Raw genomic sequence first — 19,414 nt, forward strand, 5'->3', positions numbered from 1 at the left:
ATTTTCCACCAGTAATTCAAGCCATTGGGTTGAAAGAAAAAAAAAAACCTAGCAGATTATACAAAATAACTACAGGGCTACCAAGTGGCTCCGTTTGTAAAGGAATCCGACAAGGGTGCAGGCTGGTCCCAGTAGTCCTGAGTTTGAGCCCTGACTTCAATGACTATAAGTGGCAGAAGTAGAAGTAACTCATGCTTGAATGCTTTATCCATTAATTGTAATAAATATTTTAAACCAAAAGTTCAGTGACAGGTGAATTAAGGGTACTTGTGCCGTACACTCGTGTGTGTGTGTGTGTGAGAGAATTACAAATGGTGCAATATTACAAAGTATGTATTACACACAATAATGGAGCAACAATGCATGCAAATTAATGCCATTGCAATAGCAGTCACTGAGATTGGTGCATGGCAACATAAAAGCAAATATCTTGTATCATAAAAAATACCTCAATGAAAATATTATATCTCAGTTCTTAAGTATAATACTATGACAGTATGCATGACAACAGAAGTCCTTTTTTTGCAATGGTCCTTTGCTTTGATTGTGTTGCAGTCAATTTTTAAAAAAATCTATGCTGGTGTTGATCTGACCTTATTGCCTGAAAGTCACTCAGGATGAGAGTATCTGCGGAATGCTTAAGTGAAACTGGGGGGGGGCGGCTTGTATTTGTCTAAGAGGGACATCTCTCCCAAAAGCTATAAATAACAGATTGACCTTCATTGAGAGATGCAGTTACCCTCTCTCGTGTTCATCCTGTGAACACACGGTCACATATGGGGTCTTCTATAAAAGTATATTTTTTAAAAACACAGACAGCTGCACTGGGAACTTCCATCATTCTGAAACAATCTGAAATTGACTGCCAGCTGGGATATGACAAATGGCTCATCTGAAATATGTCAATCAAAAAAGGTCAAATGAGTACACAGCCAAGAAAAACAAGTTAATCTTTTCTGTTCACATTTAATCTAATTCATAAAAGTAAGGGGGGAAAGTCCACGGCTTTGATCTATTGAACAAATATATGCTGTTAAATTCCATATTCAGCTTACCGTTTCAGAAACTGCACAATTTACAGCTGTCTCAATGGTATAACTGTAAACACGCTATTTTCAAATGTGTCCTAATGGGGGGGAAATGGCTTAAGTTGCTGAACACAAAGAATAGTACACATTGTGGTGAAACTGAATACCTTCCCTGCCCCCCCTCCCCCTCCATATACACCGACAGAGAATTTAAATGTCTCTACATTCAGATGCTTGACATAAATAAAAACAAAATTATTTTAAATGCATGCAAATGCATCTAATTCCTGTCCTGTTGCCATTCTCATGTCGCTTGCTTGGTTAAATCTGTTGCTTCTCATTCTTCATAGTTGACCAATAAACTTAAAGCCCCTGCATTCGCAAGCCTTGTGATGACTGCTTTCATTTCAAAATCCCTCTATGGTACATGCCTGCTCTGCCCCTCAACAATGTGTTGGAGATGTTTGTGTGTTGATTTGTTTTGAGTCTTTCAAGTCAGCCTGGCTATTTGATTGATACCATGCCAGCAGCTAACTGGAGCTACAGATATGACTCATTTCTGTTGCAATTTCCATCTTTTACAGCTACTAATGCACGCATACAATAAGCATTCCTTCCAATAACTGAAACAATGCCCTGCAACACGGGAAACCATTGTTCCAACCGTCCTTCCATTGGCAAACACCACCAGGGCCTCGGTGCAGAAAGTGAGTGGGCGGGGTTCACACGGTGGGCAAGAGATGAACATAATGCTTATGGTGCAGCTTCGATTCTCTGGTTGTCTTCACTCAGATAGAGTGGCATGCGGCTGATGACTCATGCCACGGGTGGAGTCGTGGTATTACACTTTGACCATGTGCGTTTTACACTGATAAGAGTACTTTTTTAATCTTCTGAGGACTCCTAAAAACACCGTCAGTGACAAAATAACACATTTTAAGGCTGAGCATTTTACTTTGTTCATATGGAATATGGGTCTGGGTAGTGGGTAGAGAGCCCTAAGAAGGATGATCATTCCCTACAAACAATAAAATTTCCAAAAAATGCTCTCAAAAACGCATTACATCAGACCTTTACTGGTGTGCATGTGCATCTTATGTTATGCTTGACAAATCTGCTAAACTGCTTTTATTTCATCCCAATCTTATGTATTTTCCACACAAACCTTATTTAGTCATGCAAATGCCAAATTCTTAACGTTACGCACCAAAACAAAATGAAGCACGATTAAGTTGGTTTTGCAATAGGCAAAAAAAAAAAAAAAAAAAACACAATATGAGTTTTAGTTGTTGTACGGAAGCCACAATTTGATGCTTGGAAGGCAGACGCAACACAAAGATAACAGCCTTTTCTGGGTTCCTTGTCACATTAGAGCGGGTATCACTTCTGCTGTTCTCTCGGCTCGCTGAGCTGTCCAGCCTCACATTGTTGCGTTTGGTGAATCTGAGTTGGCTGCCCCACGCTGCCTCAGAAAGGGCATCGGAAATGTTGCTCTTTCAGAAGCCAGCGAAGGCCGTGAAGATTCTCCCGCTGCTTCAGCAGCCTGTCCCCCGCCCCAATACTCTTCATGACTGCACACTGGTGACTATCCAGCGTTTCCGGGAATTAACCTTTGCTACAGCGAGAGTGACAGAGAGCAAGCACAGAGTCCATGTACATAGTCACCGGGGAGTCACCATGTGTTAGGTCTTCACCTGAGCCGCCAGTGTCCACATCTCCAAATCAGTTCTTTCTGGCTGACTTCAAGGTCCGGGGGTGGGGGTGGGGGTAGAGGTGGGGTGGGGGGGGGGAAGGGGGTCACAGTCCCACGGGTCCCCTTTCCCCTGACCATCATGTTCAATTACCGAATCACAATAGAACGTTACACCTGCCCTCCTCCCCCCACTTCCGCCCCCCCCCGCCCACACATACACAACAAAGATAGAACAGTTCAATTATTTTTAACCTATTCCCCCAAAAATAGCATGTTTTCAATGGAATCAGGTCAACATTTTACTGAAGCATCTTTGGAAGCCCAGTTGTAATCAATACAGTGCTGGATTTAACATGGCTTGTGATGATGCTTTACCATGCATGCGAATCAAACAATATTTAAATCTGATCCAATGTGCAGGAGTAATGTATAAATCCAGATGGTTCTGTTAAGTTATCAGTAAATGCATCAAATAGACCTCACCACCAAACAGTCATGCACAGACCATTAGGAACTTGATTTGGAACATAAAAAATTTGGCACATATAGGCGTTGTCCTAAGGGATAAAACAGTAAACTTGTAGCATTTGGAATTGTACATTTAATAAACGTTTAGGGTGACAGTGTAGTATAATGAGTAGGGGACTGGGATTGTAATTCAAAGGTTGTGGGTCCAATACCAGATGGGGTATGCCATTGTACCCTTGAGCGAGGATTACTGAATTGCTCCAGTAAAAAATCTAGCTGTATGGATTGTATATAAAACAAATCTGTGGGACTCCCTCTAGATAAGACAGTCCGTTAAATGCTGGAATTTCAACATAAATTGAATTTGTAACAGTCATAAATGAGAAAAGGAAATTGCATTGTGGGTAGTATCCTCCCCAGCCACTATAACTACCCCCATCCCAACACACACACACAATCAAAGCAGCAATGACGGGCACCTAATACAAGCTGGGCCACAAAAAGAGGCTCATTCCTGCATTTCACCATCACTGAGCCGTGAGGTCTCGACACAGGAAGGATGATGTATAGCTCACAATATCCTGCCTCCGTCTTTTGGGATCATCAGTCTGCCTGCTGCGACCTCACTTCCTGTAGAGGGAGGCTACTCCCCAAAGCCATCTTTCTTCTGCTATTTTAATGGAAGTAATTTGAAAGTGCATTTAAAAGTAAATCTGTTTTTATTGCCTTCTGAACGGAACTCAAAGATGCTGCCTAGTTAAATCCATGTACTTCGTATAATGCAATCTCTTTACAAATAACAATATATATATATATGTATATATATATATATATATATATATCTTCATTCACATTCTATGAAGTCAATACAAGCACTGTGTGGACTGTTTCTTTCTTGCCAAATAATTATATTACAGTAATCCATGAATACTGCATAAAATAATTACGTTTCCTTGGGACAAGCAATTTAACAGAAGGAAGGGAACAAAGTAAACCTAGTTTAAGTAAAATATTTTTAAAAAACATTCTTCAATAAATGGGTTTTATCAAGACCTTGGTGCCATTTTCAAGTAAATAGAAATAGAAATAGATTCCCTAGAGTCACTCAGATATAGTCACACGCAATCTTGTATTCATGCATATATGAAGAAAAATTTTATTCAAATTCATTTATCTTTCAAATTAGAAGAAAAAGAGGGTGTTACAATTTCTTGTTTTCATCTTCCATTGAAGAGATTAGCCTGAGGCGAATTCAGTAGAAAAAGTGGCAGATGTCACATGCTTGATTTCAGACCAGTTCCAAGAATGCATATGATGTGTGGGTGTGCAATATATGTGTTGTGTCTACATACTGCGGAGAATAACCCGGGTGGAAATTCCAGCTACCAGCCTAAGACGGAATCTAGTTGGAACAAGCTACTACTTCAGCTGGATACCATCTGGACTTTGGTGGTGGTCTGTTGTCTGTACCAAGCTGGCCCACCAGCTGGTCATGGTCTTGCCAGCATGGTTTGTATCTCAACCATCCTGCTGCCAGCTTGACCATCTCCAAACCAGCTTCAAACCAGCTGGACCAGCTTAAAACCAGGCAGGAACCAAACTGGAATTTCCACCAGGGAATCTTTTCAACCCACTCTAGTCATTGACATACTACAACCAGTCAAATACAAATTAGGAGTTTGTATCTTGAGGCTGCATGTCAACCTGGCTGTCTATCCTGATATTTCTCACGTTATAGTGGAATATTTGACAGGCCTTCATTGAGATTGATGGACATTGAGATATTGTCATTGATGGTTTTCTTTTTCCTTTTCTTTGTTGCTGTCATTCCGTCCTATATTGGCATTAACATGTGAATCACTAAAGAAATCTTTTTTTTTTTTTTTTTTTTACAGTTAATCTTGCGTTTTCCATTCTAGTGTCTGGTTTTTCCTTTCAAATTTATTTTTGAAATGTTATATTTAAATGCAATTATATTTAAACAGAAAGAGTCTAAAAGGCCTAGATTTATCATTGGTCCAGATGTAGGCCCTGCCTAAATGTAAGGAGCTTAGTCCCCCCCAACAATTTACTGCAGTGTAGGCCTATATTTTTGATTTTTCGAAAGTTTGCTTTGTTTGTCTTTTTATTTACCTGCTCATGGACTGCAGACGTAAATTAGGCTATCTCTAAAACTAAAAGGTTTCGGAGCAACTGACTTATAAGTCGTGCACTGTCCCCGTTAAACAAATATGTTTTAAAAATCGTTTCAATATAACATTATGTTCGTGATAGTAAGCGAGGGAAACGAAAAAGAATCTTACCTGAGTTCAAACCGAATGGGCATTGGTGTGATCGCGGTCAAGCACGCAGAACTTGAGCATTCACAGACTCAAGATTAATTTCTGCACCTGGCCACCATATATCTGAATTTCCATGTATTCTCAAAGCAAATCAAATCAAAACGCCAACAACAAACTAAAACACCGAAGCAAACGTGGAACACTTGTAATTGTGCGAAAGAATAGTTAAATGACGTCCGTGCGTTGGGGAAATGGCAGGCTACTTAACCAGCGCTAACGCTATGTTGTTGTCTTTCCATAAAACGGAATGCATGAAACATAGCACTTTTTTGCTTGGACTATGAGCAACAATTGTATTTTGCTGCCATCTACTGCAAAAGGGGGAAAAGCGTCTTGATAATGTTGGGAGAGCTAGTTCTTTGAGAGTTTCGACGGTGTTACTGCTTTGTGAGAATCGCTGGTCGGATCTAATTCAGAATTAATGAAGTGATTGGGATGGCAAGTTACGCCTTGGCGGGTGCGGCACACTTTTCAGGTGTTAAATTACTGTCCCTCACCTTTTAGTTAATCCTAATTACAAGTGTTGAATGACATGATGTAGCAATAAAGATAACATGAATGTTTCATTTTTATTTCTCTATTTTAAAATGATCCTTGATGTCATGGTGCCAATTTTTTTTTTTTTTTAATGGAAAAGCAGGAATGGCTTATTTAAATCATGCTAATCCTGTGCTAAAGCAATTGATTTAAAGTTTGTACGCTTTGTATAGTTTGTCATTGGCACTTTTATTTTGAAAATTTTCCAGACCTTCGTTACACTTACTGTCAATGAACTGTATGAGCTAGCTTCACGCTGCATTTAGCAACTACAAGTAAGCTGGGCAAAGTTTTCGAAGTGTAAGCAATGGCCGGACGCAACAGGGTTGTGCATTTGCTAAGGCAACTTGAAAATGCTGCGTAAGTCAACCGATAGAAGTCAAACCGAATCAAAGTTTTTAACGTAGGGCGTGTTGTTTTTTTTACTGACTGCAAATGCTATACGCGTTTAAAAAAATGTTCTGTCGGTTAACAGCTGCCTCTAAGGAGAAACTTTTCTAGCTACCGATTTCGCTGCACGGAGTAGTGACCTATAGTTCTTTATTTGGCTTTATTCTGTTTCGTATTCACGTGAACAAAGTGAAAATGCAACACATTCTCGTTTTTGAATTTCAGGTGTAGCTGCCCTGCACATTCCCAGACCTTTCACCAAGGTACAGTGAGCTGAAGGTTGCTGCACAATGTCAACACGTGCACATCTCATATTTCAAATTCTATCTGTCATTGCAGTGCCAAGAAAACAGGCATCGCATTCATAGTTAAATTCTCGTTTAATTGTTTACTACTGTACGAGCCAGCTGATTATATTCATATATTGCATATTATTATTTATTTGCACTTTGCTTTAATAATGGGCAGTTACTTCTTTTGATATACTTTAGTTTTGTATTAAAGTACCTGCACAGCCACCCTATTTTTCCAGCATTAGTTAAACTGCCAGCAGGTAGAAGGAGTATAAGAACCAGCATGGTTTGAGATGCACAATTTTCAACCACTTCATTGAATTCTTTTCTCAGCTGTGTGGCACTAAAAATTAGCAAATAAAATTCCACTATAATTATTGACCGGTGTTTTCTAGGTTCAGGGCATACTTCTTGTGGAAGAACAACAGACTACGCGTTTGAGGTATTGGGTGGAAATGAGCATCTTTGGTGACATATCCATTCAGTTTTAAATTTTTTGTAAATGCTTTTTAACTTACCCCCTTGCATCTTGTATTACAGATGGCCTGCTCGAACATTAGGTATGGAGAAGGTGTTACCAGAGAAATAGGCATGGTAAATCTTTTAAGCATTATTACATTACAGCAGATTACATTATTATTTTTATATATACAGTCCATGTATATAGCTGGATATTTACTAAAGCAATTTGCATTAAGTTCAGTGTTCAAACGTATAACCACAGTGCCCTATGTAGAAATGAACCTACCACCTTTGGATTGCACACCCAGGTTCATAACTATGCTACACAGTAAAAAGGAAAATAGATTTAAAGAATGCAATCAAAACTTACATGATATCAGCATGAACTCAGATGTTATTGTGCCACAATTGTTGGTTAAAAAAAACTGTATAGACTTCAAGGGTATTTGAAATTAAGTATGATTTAAATTTCCTTTTCAGTCATGTGATTAGAATGTTCTCAATTGAACATTCTATCGCTGACATACAATCACTGCTGGCAATTGAAAGCAATGGAGTTCTAGAACACGGATTCAGAATTTTGAAAAAAACATTCCAATAATCCTACTCTTTCAAGGGTTAAAAAAACACATACACATAAAACAGTAGGCATGTGTTTACTTTCCCACTGGCACAGTTTTGTTGCAATGTGAACACTGTGTGAACACAGGATCTCCAGAACCTGGGAGCCCGGAATGTTTGTCTGATGACGGACAGGAACCTGTCCCGCCTCCCTCCCGTCACGGCGGTGCTGGAGTCCCTGGCCAAGCATGGGGTCACCTACAAGTTCTATGACAGGGTGCGGGTGGAGCCCACGGATGACAGGTTATCTTACGCTCGCTCTCCCTCTGCTCCATGTTCATAACACTGGATGTCTTGTCTGCCACCGAAGCAAGATATTCCAGTTTGATGCATTTTATCAATATTGAGGAAGGTGTGTGTAACCAAGGGCAGTACTCGTGGTAGGTAACACTTTACAATTGTGACAAGGTCACATTGGCATTAACTAATGTAGTTGTTAACTACTGACTACTGAAAAGTTCATTGTACAGCTTTGTTAATATATTTCTATGTCATTAATTCATGTTGACAATAATTAATGTGATCTTATTGTAAAATGTTACCCTGGTGGTAATGTATATTCTATTCTTGGACATGCAATAGTACTGGAAACCCCTGTTACCAAACCAAACCTCCTAGAATAAGGAGTATGGATGGATGTAGGCAGGACCTGATCATCTCTGCCTGACCTTGTTTTTGCAGTTTTAAGGACGCCATAGCTTTTGCAAGGGAAAGCGCTTTCGATGCTTACATAGCAGTGGGAGGGGGCTCTGTGATTGACACCTGTAAAGCGGCCAATCTCTATGCCTGCCACCCAGAGGCAGACTTCCTGGACTTTGTGAACGCTCCCATTGGAAAGGGAAAGCCCGTTACAGGGACAGTGAAACCCCTGATCGCAGGTAACAGGAAGGGGGTGCCTCCCCTTCCCATCTTAGTATCAGCGGCTGTGTTCCAAACCTTGTACTTGCGTTCTATCTACAGGGTATGGCAGGTGTGGAAATAAAATGGCCATGTGATCAAGTGCATTCCAAACTCCAGAAAGCAACAAGGCAAGAATGTGAGATTTTACTAGGAGTTCTCCTCTTATTCTTGGGAGGCTTCAAAAACAGAGTGCGCTTCGAAGAAGGATGATTTCATGTACCATTTTATTTACTGATTTTTGTAGTGTTGATGTGATTCTTTCTAAGTTTAGAGCTCAGTAGTGGTGAGTACAAGTATGTTTCAGATTGAACATATTGTAAATGTTCTTACACTCAATAAATGTAGTCTTTTAAGTGTACCTGGAGGTATGTTCTTACTGGAGCACAGAACACAAGTATACAGTTTGGAACACAGCCAGTGTTTTGAATGTGTTCTGTAATTAGTTCCCTAAGTGTCCCAGTTAAGCCATCATTTCTTTCCATGAACTTGTATTAGACTAGGCTAATAAGAAATGGACTTCAGGCAGTTTCAATGTGGTGTACAGTCAGAGGAAAACAAATGAGTAGTAAGTGAGCCTTTGATAGTCACAATGAAAACTGTATAAGCTTTACTCTGTGGTTATTTTGATTTTATATTTAGCTTTAGGAAGTTTTAGACTTTTTTAGAAATGGTTACTCACCCTTATTTAAATTATCTATATTTCACACCCCTTTGAAAGTAGTGTGTATTGAAGCATTTTACTGTATTAATTCAGAATGTTTTCTTTTTTAACCCCTCCCCACAACCCACCAGTGCCCACCACGGCTGGAACAGGAAGTGAAACGACAGGAGTCGCCATTTTTGATTTTGAAGCTTTGAAAGCAAAAACCGGTATGAAAAATAACAGCAATAGGCAAAATAAAACTGAAACATGTTGAACACAAGCTTATATATAAAATTCCCCTAAAGTAACTCAAATCAAGTCAATCTTTGTCATCCCAGAGGGGACATCTGTAAGACAGGGTCAATGAAACAGCCCTGTTTTCCCAGAGCAATGTGAATCTGCAGATTGTGCCGTTTTGGTTGTCTTTTGTCCAATGCTCAGGGATCGCCAGCAGGGCCATCAGGCCGATGCTCGGGATGGTGGATCCCCTTCACACCCTGCACATGCCCCCGAGGGTGGCGGCCAACAGCGGCTTCGACGTGTTGTGGTGCGAATAAAAAAACACTGGACAAATGAGGTTTTGGATTAAAGGAAATCATTAGCTGCGGAGATCCCTACACATTAATGGGAACAAGTACCCACCTAAATCTGCACTTGCGCAGGCTAGACCTCTGATTTTGACCCCCCTAGTGAAAAAGGAGACTAATCAGAGTCCTGCAGGTCCTGGGAGAGGTGGGTGGGCAGTTTAAACGGTTACCGTTGTCCGTGTGTTTTCCCCGTTCAGCCACGCCCTGGAGTCCTACACGGCGTTGCCCTACAACATGCGCAGCCCCGGCCCCCCCAACCCCATCAACCGCCCCGCCTACCAGGGCAGCAACCCGGTCAGCGACGTCTGGTCCCGACACGCCCTGCACATCGTAGCCAAGTTCATGAAACGGTGCGGTTCCCACCAGGTTTCCCATCCCTGTCTACCCCCGCCTGGCTGTCCTTGTAGTCTCCGCACGGCAAAAAACAAAAATAAGTCAGTCTCGACAAGAATTCTAGTCTTACATTTAGATTTAAAATAGAATTACTATGACTTGTTTTGCGAAATAAGCCAATGAGGTGATAGTTTCAATTTGTCATTGGGGTAAGGAAGCTCATTTTTTATACTTAAATTTTTTGAAAAAGGATTTTAAGTCTCATTAGAAGAATAAAACACGTTTAAAGACTGGCTTTTTTACAGTGTGCAGGTAAATGGGTGGATAAATGAAGCTTGTTATAAAATATATTTATAGCCTCCTGTTTATAGGTTATCATTTTTATCTGTAATTGACAGACTGGGATTTAACATGGATTAACAGGCTTTAAAATGGCAAGAAAACTTAGATCTCTCTCTCCCTTCTTCTGCCACTCTCTATCTTTGTCTCTCTCCCACTCTCTTCCCTCCCACTCACATCTGTTGTTCATTAATCGAGCAGCACAACGTGTGCATTCTGGTATCAGTCACAGCAAGCCTTTGCTCACTGTAAAGAATGCTGAGGTCACGCCGTGTGGCAAGTATGTACAGTAAGAGCTTCAGCTGATTGGAAGCTCCATTTAGTGATGTCATCCTCCTCCCTCCAGGGCTGTGAGAGACCCTGAGGATTTGGAGGCCCGGTCCAGCATGCACTTGGCCAGCGTCTTTGCCGGGATTGGATTTGGGAATGCCGGTGTTCACTTATGGTAAAATACCAAAAAGGGAAAAAAAAGAGAATATTTTCTGCACCAAGATAATCAACAGTAATACAATTACTGATGCTGCTTTCATTTCTCTTTTCTTTTTTTTCTTTGTAAACACTTAGCCATGGGATGTCTTACCCCATTGCGGGAAACGTGAAGACCTTCAGGGCCGAGGGCTACAATGTGGACCATCCCATAGTGGTTGAGTTTGCTTTGGCTTGCTGTTATCTGGCATTACCATCATTACCAGTTAACACGTTCATTCACCAGATACAGCAGTCTGTCACACATTGCGTGGCACCCCAGGGAGGGCGATGCTACAGTTCTGGGTTTTCACCTTGATTTGCTGCATGGAGAGAGAGAGAGAGAGTGCACCTGCGCCAACACAAAAACAAAATAAACAAAAATATTCACCCTTCTCGCTCGCCGGCAAAAATAATGAACTAAAACACCAAACTAAGAGAACAAAGACAAAACAAACAAAATGTAGCGGAAGCGTTTCAGCCCTCCAATATCCAGCTGGGCTGCTTTTCAGCTGACCAGCGCCTCAGCTTCTCAGCCATGTTAGTTTCGCTTTGTCTTCGCTCCTGGCCTGATTAGTTAACTCACCCCAGCGGCGCGTGCTCTCTCCACTGGTAGCCGTGGCCCAGAAAAGTCCAATTCTCTGCCAGATCAAATGGCACACAGTTATATATCAAAAGAACTCTTTTTAAGTTCTGTGATCCACTGATGATTGTGTATACATCACAGTGATTTAAAGTTGCTGAATGCTGTTGTGTGTTTTGTGTGCCCCCACCCCCCAACCAACCAGCCACACGGCCTATCGGTTGTGCTGACCTCCCCTGCAGTTTTCACCTTCACTGCCACCATGTGTCCGGAGCGCCACCTAGAGGCTGCGCAGATACTGGGTAAGGTTTACACAGGGACGCTCTCCACTTTCCAAGTCAACTGGAGGAGTGGTTTTTGCGCAGTGTGGAGGGGAATACTTTTGATGACGGAATCACCCCCTCCCTGAGCGAAGCTACAGTAGCGTCTTCCGTCACCCTGTTAGGCCGGCAGTGGTCTGGATTTATTACCAGACCGTGGGCTGGGCCAGTATAAAAAGACCCGGTGTATTAGCATGGTGAGCCACTAGGCAGCTCCCCCTCGCAGTGTCATTAGAAATGGTCAGTGGCCTCTCTGAAAATAAGAGCTGGCTGCTAATATTCATTCATACCGTGTGTGACATCTCCCTGGCCTCTGACCTTTGACCCCGAACCCCGTGATGACAGACCCCTTAATTCTTTCCTCAGGGGCAGACGTGAGCAATGCTAAGAGAGAGGACGCAGGGCTGGTGCTAGCAGACACCCTGCGCCAGTTCCTCTATGACCTGGAGGTGGACGACGGCCTGGCCGCGGTTGGGTACACTAAAGAGGACATTCCTGCACTGGTGAAAGGAACTTTGCCTCAGGTAAGCCTCCCGTCTTAGGAACGCGAGAAGATGGAGTGAATACGGTTGAGCATCTGGTTCTCCGATGGAATCTATGATAGCACCAAATTCTCTGCAGGAAATCAGCTATCCACACTCACACACCTTCTGAATGTTGCTCTCAGCCCAAACCATAACGCTTTAAGGTGTAAGTTCACAAATATGCAATTACAGTGTTCTTAACTGAAAATTCTACACAAACCTTAAATGGTTAAATGATGTCACAATAGCTTTTTTAATCAAGATCACAGTTTTAGGTCTGTGTTTTAGCGGACAAATTTGCTATTACTGCAACAAACATGCCCAAAAGTTAACAATGATGAGATAACTCACTTTCAGATAACTTACAAGCAAACTTTTTAAAATACTTACTCGGAACAGAAGCTATATTAAACTCTGTCTGAAGCAGTAGAGAGAATGAACAAAGCTGTTTTAAATTAGGAGTGAAAATGCAGAATTTTATCTGTTAAGTACAGATATATTACGCTTTTAACTTGCCTGTTAGATGTACTTGATCATTGCGGGTGATTCTCTTACTCCATTTGCAGGAGAGGGTGACTAAACTGTCCCCGAGGTCACACACAGAGGAGGACCTGGCACACCTGTTCGAGGCATCCATGAGGCTGTACTGAGGAGTCTGCACCTGCATCGTGATTGGCTCTGATTACGTGCCCACTCACCATCTACCATTTTTTTAAACACTTTTCTCTAGTAATCATGGTGTCTGGGGATGTGAGGTCACAGGTCAGACGTGATTGACCGTGTAGTATGGGAGGAGCTTGGGGCTGCAGTTATTAAAGCACGGTCAGCATGCCAGAACCCCATGTTTGATTTGAACTTTGGGTCTGTTCTTTCTACACTGGAGTTAAACTGATCAAAATAAGTCTAACCCTTATAATGTTTTATCATTTTATCATATTTACAGGAATGGATTGGAAATGGAATGCATGCTGGTATTTAACCTAATGATTAAATGACTAATGATTAATTAACGATTTCATGCAGTAGGCCTGCAGCAGTGTGGAGAAAAGCGATGCTGGACCTGGGCTGATATTTGGAAGGTTGCAGTTTCAAATCCCACTGCTGTTGTTTCCCTTGATCATTGAATTGTTTCATTAAATATGAAGCTGTATAAGCTGCAAATAAACTGCAAAATTCCAATTTTCTGTTGCATTGCCATTGTGGTCAGTATTGTTTACTTGTATATATGTGCCAGTTGCATTGTGTTTGTATGTGTTCTACAGTAAAACGCATGCAACGGTGGGTCAAGTCAGGGCCTTGGCTAAAATATCTTCCGAGGGCTATCTTTAATCTTTGAGAGCTCTTGTTATGTAGCCGCCTTGCAAACGTGTGCGTCCATGCTCCACTTGTTCTGAGTAAGAATAGTCCAAGCCGAAAGTTCTGTCCCTTGCATTCGGAGAAGCATGGATTAATCTGGTTTGGGGATTAGGCGACGATACCCCCTTATGTAAAGAGAGTCTTTGGGACTAAGAACGTCTGAAGGTACCTGACTGCATTTAAGTGGCTTACGTCTCTGCAGCCTGTAGTGTGAATGGAACAGCCAAGAGACTACTGAGAGAGAGGGAGAGAATGCGAATGGGAGTGCAATGTTACCAAGTATGTATTACACAAAATAATGGAGGAACAATAAATGCAAATAAACGGCATATAGCAGTCACAAACAAGTGAGATGTAATATTTTTGTGGAAGTAATATTTATGATATATGGATTTGTACTGTTTTTATTTCCCTTTCAGTATGTCACTTTGTGCATGACAACACTTTTTGTTTTTCCACAATGTCGCTTCGATTGTGTTGCAGTCAATTTTTGAAAAATCTATAGTGGTGTTCATCTAACCTTACTGCATGCAAGTCACTCAGTATGAGAGTATCTACTGATTACGTAAGTGCAAATGTTTAAAATGGTGGCAGGCCTACGGAGGTTTGTGCTTTTAGCCCTCCTGTGCACGCCATACTGCTGAACTGGTTACAGTTCAGCGCTACCTCAGGGTAAAATAGGGCACCGGTCAGTCCCAGATCAATGGACATGCGTTCTGTGACCGACCTTGAGCCCCCTCTTTACCCACTGACCTCATCACGTTTGCAGACCTGGGTTCACGTGACCTAACACGGTCGTTCATTTTTTTTTTTTTTTTTGCTTTTTATTGTAACAATTGATTTGTTGTTCAGTGATCAGATCAGCACGCAGTTTGCCCCTTTTTAAACCAACGGGTTAGCCGATGCACAAGTCGCACTGCTCCACCCAAAAGTCATTGTCGGTCACCTGGTGACGTTTCTACTTTTGTAGGTTTATATATAACACCACGCATGGGTTTGAATTTTAATTACCGAGCGAGGATCGAAACGGACTAGAAGATGTTGGCGGGTTCAAGGAAGGATAATGACTGAAACTTCGCAGGACAGAGGAAGAGGGTGTGTGTGAGAGAGAGGAAGTGAATGACAAAGACAGGGAGAGGGGGGCGTGTGTGTCTGCGAGTGTTTCAGAGGAAAAGAGGGAGAGGGGTGTGTGTGTATGAAAGAGAGAGAGAGGTAGAGAGAGAGAGAGAGCTGCAGTGGATTAGCAGCACCGGTGTACTTAAGGTGGGAGAGAGAGGCCGCAGGGCTGCCAGTGTCTGCGCAGCAGCGGGCGGAGACAGCGAGGATGCAGCAGATTTATATGCAGAGCAGTGGGCACTTTGAGGTCTTCACCACAGTCTTCTCCCCTCAAGGTGAGTACAGGCTGCAGTGCCCGATCTGTGGGGGTGTAGGGAGCGGGGTGGTGAGTGGGATAGGGCATTCTCTCAAGGTTGGCTGGTTGGTTGCAGATCAGCACAGAGTTGGTGGGGGGTGTTGGTTTGCCACAGGGTAGACGGGCTATTTAAAAATTGCAGGCGAATTTCATATTTAAGTATGTGTCAAACTGGACAATGCAGTGCCTGGATGACTGGAGTTTTCACCTCGAAGGACAATGAGGAAGGCTTTCATGGGTGACCATTACATCATTACATCTGCTGACTCATAATTGTTCGTTTAGTTTTCAAAAAATCCAAAAGTTGTCACTGTCCGAAGTGCAATTTTCAGGGTATATAAGGATGTATGTTATAACTACATTACATTTAAAATGAATGAAACTGAGTGCATGCTCAATGTGAATTCAATTTTTCATATTGATATGTAGTGAATGTACTGATTCCCATGAAAATAGTCTGTTGCCATTGCCAGGAGAAAATCTTAATTACCTAATGACATTATTTGCTTAAGGTGGTTTCTATATTGATATAAGGCATTCTCTTATTTCCTCAGTCTGCAGATCCAGAAGCAGACACAGGCATACAGAAGTAGAAAAGGTGAGCAACACCTCTTATTTACCTTGCGTTCTAAAATGTTGTCATTATCTATAGCTGTGGAGATATTACCATACTTATACACATATAAACTTATATGGGATGTGCCCACATTAAAGAGAAAGAGGCAGACGCGGAGTGGCAGGGAGGGAGTTTTAGGCTGGGAGGAAGAGGCAAGGCTGCGGCAGTGTTTCCCCAGTGACGCAGACTTCCCTCAGGGTTATTGTCATCAGGCTTCCCCCCCTGCTCAGGATGAGGCCTACGCCCTGTGCGTCGTGACCCAGCCCTCCGCTCTTATGTCGGTGCTGAGAGCATTTATAGTTCTCCTGCGTAGGTTATTTCTGTGTGAGGATAAACTCCTGAGCACCTGTGACACCTGGCAGACCCGCTGGTCCGTGGACCGGTGCAGCTCAGTCACGTACAGTGAGCCATTCCTGTCCTCCCCGCCTCTGTATTTGGAGTATTGACCTGCGAAGGTCATGACTCCGAATACAGGACTCTGTGATCCCACAGAACCTGATGGCTACTGTGGCACACAGCCAGTGAAATCCCTGTACATCATATGAGTAAATCTGCTCTGACTGTGATAGAGCACATTGCTGACAAACCATATGTCACAAGGTTTGGATCACCCAACAGAAATGTATTTGTATAAATGGAGAAGTGAGAAAATGGCATGTTTGAATGTCTGCATATTTTCTAAATGGACAAAAAGACATCTATATATTTTTCTATGAAATGCATACTTTTCTGTGCAATAACAAAGAAAGAGTAAGAGAGAGAGAGAGGCACAGAGATGATAATTTGTTTCAGTGTAATTGCCAACCTGTTAATCCATGCTTATTTAGACAGTTAATCCTAGCCATGATGTTCAAGTAACCATAGAATGAATAAACATTAGTTCTCCTATAGAGTGGCTTTTAGAATTTACTGTTTTAGTCTCACCCACTGTAATTAAAATACCTCTATATTTACATATTGTGCTAGATAATTCAAGCTGTCATTAAACCCATCCTTTTACAATGTTCTGCTTTGCATGTGTGTTGTGTGAAGAGTGGTTTTGTATTTAAGGTCACTTTACACATTGGCCACTCCGTAGAAAACTGTGGAAGTATTAGTACATTCAACCAATTATTTGATTTCAGCATTTCTCCCTTCCCTGGGTGTAAATTAAAGTTGCAATTCATATTTATACCTCTAGATGGTGGTAGCAGTCAACTACAGGCCCCATTGGCCAGATGAGCTCGAACTCCGCCATGGTGACATCGTTCACGTTCTCTTCAAAGATGACGAGTCCTGGTGGTTTGGGCGCCGGCAGAACGGACAGGAGGGATACTTTCCCGCTACATACGTGACCAAATTGAGAGAGGTCTGTGTTTTCAGTTACACGGAGCTCATAAAAAATCACAGTCCAGTGTGATCACTGTTTAAACTGTCGTTTAAAGAAGAATACAAGGAGCACAGTCATAAAACTGACAAATTTCCCCGTTTAAAAATAAGTGAACAGATCAGATAATGTAAGTCTTCTATGTCATTTGTACGGTATTTATGCGAATAGTGTCATAATCTAAAACTAAGGGAAAGTGTTTGGCCAATTCTGAATCAGCATTGTACTGACCCCAAATTTTTTATATAACTCTCAGGCATAGAAATCATAATTTTTCAGTGCACAATTATTACAGAATGCTATGAGTGATTTGCTTTTAAATGGGCAGTTCATTCAGAACAGTTTAGAACTTTTTACAAAACACTCCATAGATATTACTGTTTAATGTGTGGGGCAGGCAGACCCTGATGATGTAATCCCAAGAGTGAAGTGTGTCACGGTTGACCTGCAAGACCCAGAGCCTGAATCCTGCTTTTGTGTCTTTCAGAGAGATGATACCATGGAAGCCACTCCGAGCTTGTTAAATAGGGGTTCGGTCCAGGCTATGCCAGCTGAAGTCTTGGGGGTTTGTGCAAGGTGAGTGAACACTGCCCCCCAACTCCATTTCACCACCAAGTTTCAACTTACCCCAGCCCCGCCCTCACTCCCTGAATTTGACTTTGAGATTACCCCTTCCCACCCTAAACAGGTGGCTGTAAACAGATTAGAACAGATTATTCCTCTTCATCAATGGGACAGCTGCTGTTTAGTACTGCATAAAACAATGCTTTTACCTCTTGGCCTGCAAGTTTGGAAGTTCAGTTTTCTGGAGGAGCCACAGGGTTTAAATGAAGTATTTTTGTCTACCTCCCCCCCTCTTCCACCCAGCAGTGTCGACCTTAAATCTCCCAAGAGCAGGAAAGAGAGCATGCACCCCAGTGATGGTCCTGCCCATTGCTACATTGGCCTCTTGAATCGAATCCTACCCAGGTCCCGGAGGAAGAGTCAATGTCTGCTGGACCTCAATGGCAACATCAACGGGGCATTCGAACCAGACTGAGCTGGCACCACTAGCAGAAGGGTGGGGTCAAGGCCGTGGAGGGCGGGGCACAAAATTAGCTGCAGCTCTGAGCAATGACGGACCCCCCCCCCGCCATTTGGAGGGCAATCGATACACACAACGCTTCTGAGTGGAAACCATACCGAATCGCACGCAGCCTCAGAAATCAGCTAATTTTTCGGACAGTTAATGTCAAACCATAAACAATACTGGATATATCTAACCACTATATAGCCACAAAATATTAAATACATTAAAATTGCTTATATATTAAAATGTTCAAAGTCCTCTGTTGCGGCTAAATGTGTAGCACAGCTACATTTGCAATACATTGGCAACTATTTCCAATGTGTCTTTTGCCACAGTCTGGTCATTGAAACCTGGTACTTAATTCGCCTTGTAATGGTTTGGCATGACAGGCCAAAGTGCTTTTCCATACTGACACACCTACAAAAATAAAAGAGCAGTACCTATGGAGTGTTTTACAAAGCCGGAAAGTGGGTGAACTGGCCCTTTAAGAGCAAAACCACTCACAACATTACAAATCACTGCAGCTATTGAATGCATCCCTGTTGTCCCTGTTGTCAGGTGACCTAACTGCTGCTGTGTGGTCTATTGGCAGTTTTTAGGAGTGTAAAATTATATTTCTGATAATGCTGTAATTAATAAAGGCATTAATTAAAATTCAGCTCGTATAGTAACGTTTAACTAATCTTAATGCTATGTCATTGCTGTTTAAGTTATATGTAAGCATAAATACTGTTGAACGTTTGGCAAAATCTCATTTGCTATTTAGAGTCAGAGGTTAGAGGTTTTATGCTCAACTTAGGATAAAACAGTTTATATTTGTTTACTCAAGCCAAAAGATTTTATTTTTATGCGTGAGACAGGTAACGTGTAGCCTTATTTTATCTGATTTGCTCTCAACTGTGCTGTGTGATTTATGTTTGTACTGCTGTATATAATGTATTGTATGAAAATCTAATCAATGGAACATTTGATAAAATAATGAAAACCTGTGGTGTGTAATTGCATTTCTCATTTATCCAGTGTTTACACACTATAATTATTTTACATTCCATGGTTCATTCTTGAAAT

At 41.8% G+C, this 19,414-nt stretch overlaps 2 protein-coding genes and 1 long non-coding RNA gene across 5 annotated transcripts; 2 read left to right on the top strand and 1 right to left on the bottom strand.

The window, feature by feature from the left end:
* Positions 1 to 720: 720 nt before the first annotated feature.
* LOC135260815 (uncharacterized) lies at positions 721 to 5,579 on the bottom strand. The gene is made up of 2 exons (XR_010331756.1): positions 5,493 to 5,579; positions 721 to 2,643 (listed from the first exon to the last, which is right to left on the bottom strand). It is a non-coding gene; the product is annotated as an uncharacterized LOC135260815 (long non-coding RNA).
* Positions 5,580 to 5,865: 286 nt separating this feature from the next.
* adhfe1 (alcohol dehydrogenase iron containing 1) lies at positions 5,866 to 13,682 on the top strand. 2 transcript variants are annotated; one of them, XM_064346424.1, is made up of 14 exons: positions 5,866 to 6,006; positions 6,684 to 6,721; positions 7,147 to 7,193; positions 7,292 to 7,345; positions 7,923 to 8,077; positions 8,516 to 8,712; positions 9,527 to 9,604; positions 9,819 to 9,924; positions 10,162 to 10,314; positions 10,983 to 11,081; positions 11,201 to 11,279; positions 11,890 to 11,986; positions 12,371 to 12,528; positions 13,095 to 13,682. In XM_064346424.1, the coding sequence occupies exons 4-14, from the start codon at positions 7,292 to 7,294 to the stop codon at positions 13,176 to 13,178; spliced, it is 1,260 nt and encodes a 419-aa protein (XP_064202494.1). In that variant the 5' UTR covers positions 5,866 to 6,006; positions 6,684 to 6,721; positions 7,147 to 7,193; the 3' UTR covers positions 13,179 to 13,682. The 2 variants fall into 2 exon arrangements, with proteins under 2 accessions (XP_064202494.1, XP_064202493.1); XM_064346423.1 differs by lacking the exon at positions 5,866 to 6,006 and adding an exon at positions 6,164 to 6,428.
* A 1,396-nt stretch (positions 13,683 to 15,078) lies between these two features.
* Positions 15,079 to 19,335, top strand: si:dkey-97a13.12 (jouberin). Of its 2 annotated transcripts, none has more exons than XM_064346427.1 (5): positions 15,079 to 15,275; positions 15,850 to 15,893; positions 17,092 to 17,259; positions 17,765 to 17,853; positions 18,145 to 19,335. In XM_064346427.1, the coding sequence occupies exons 1-5, from the start codon at positions 15,209 to 15,211 to the stop codon at positions 18,314 to 18,316; spliced, it is 540 nt and encodes a 179-aa protein (XP_064202497.1). In that variant the 5' UTR covers positions 15,079 to 15,208; the 3' UTR covers positions 18,317 to 19,335. The 2 variants fall into 2 exon arrangements, with proteins under 2 accessions (XP_064202497.1, XP_064202498.1); XM_064346428.1 differs by having other exon boundaries at positions 15,083 to 15,275; positions 18,148 to 19,335.
* Positions 19,336 to 19,414: the final 79 nt, after the last annotated feature.

This window comes from Anguilla rostrata, chromosome 8, assembly GCF_018555375.3.
Source record: "Anguilla rostrata isolate EN2019 chromosome 8, ASM1855537v3, whole genome shotgun sequence".
Lineage (NCBI taxonomy): Eukaryota > Metazoa > Chordata > Actinopteri > Anguilliformes > Anguillidae > Anguilla > Anguilla rostrata.

Bases quoted from the DNA above. Each gene is read 5' to 3' on its own strand.
- adhfe1 (XM_064346423.1), top strand. From the start codon at position 6,376: ATGGCCGGACGCAACAGGGTTGTGCATTTGCTAAGGCAACTTGAAAAT. The intron at 6,722-7,146 runs GTACAGTGAGCT...GGTGTTTTCTAG, and splicing joins TTCCCAGACCTTTCACCAAG to GTTCAGGGCATACTTCTTGT. The intron at 8,713-9,526 runs GTAACAGGAAGG...ACAACCCACCAG, and splicing joins AGTGAAACCCCTGATCGCAG to TGCCCACCACGGCTGGAACA.
- si:dkey-97a13.12 (XM_064346427.1), top strand. From the start codon at position 15,209: ATGCAGCAGATTTATATGCAGAGCAGTGGGCACTTTGAGGTCTTCACC. The intron at 15,894-17,091 runs GTGAGCAACACC...TTATACCTCTAG, and splicing joins GGCATACAGAAGTAGAAAAG to ATGGTGGTAGCAGTCAACTA. The intron at 17,260-17,764 runs GTCTGTGTTTTC...TGTGTCTTTCAG, and splicing joins ACGTGACCAAATTGAGAGAG to AGAGATGATACCATGGAAGC.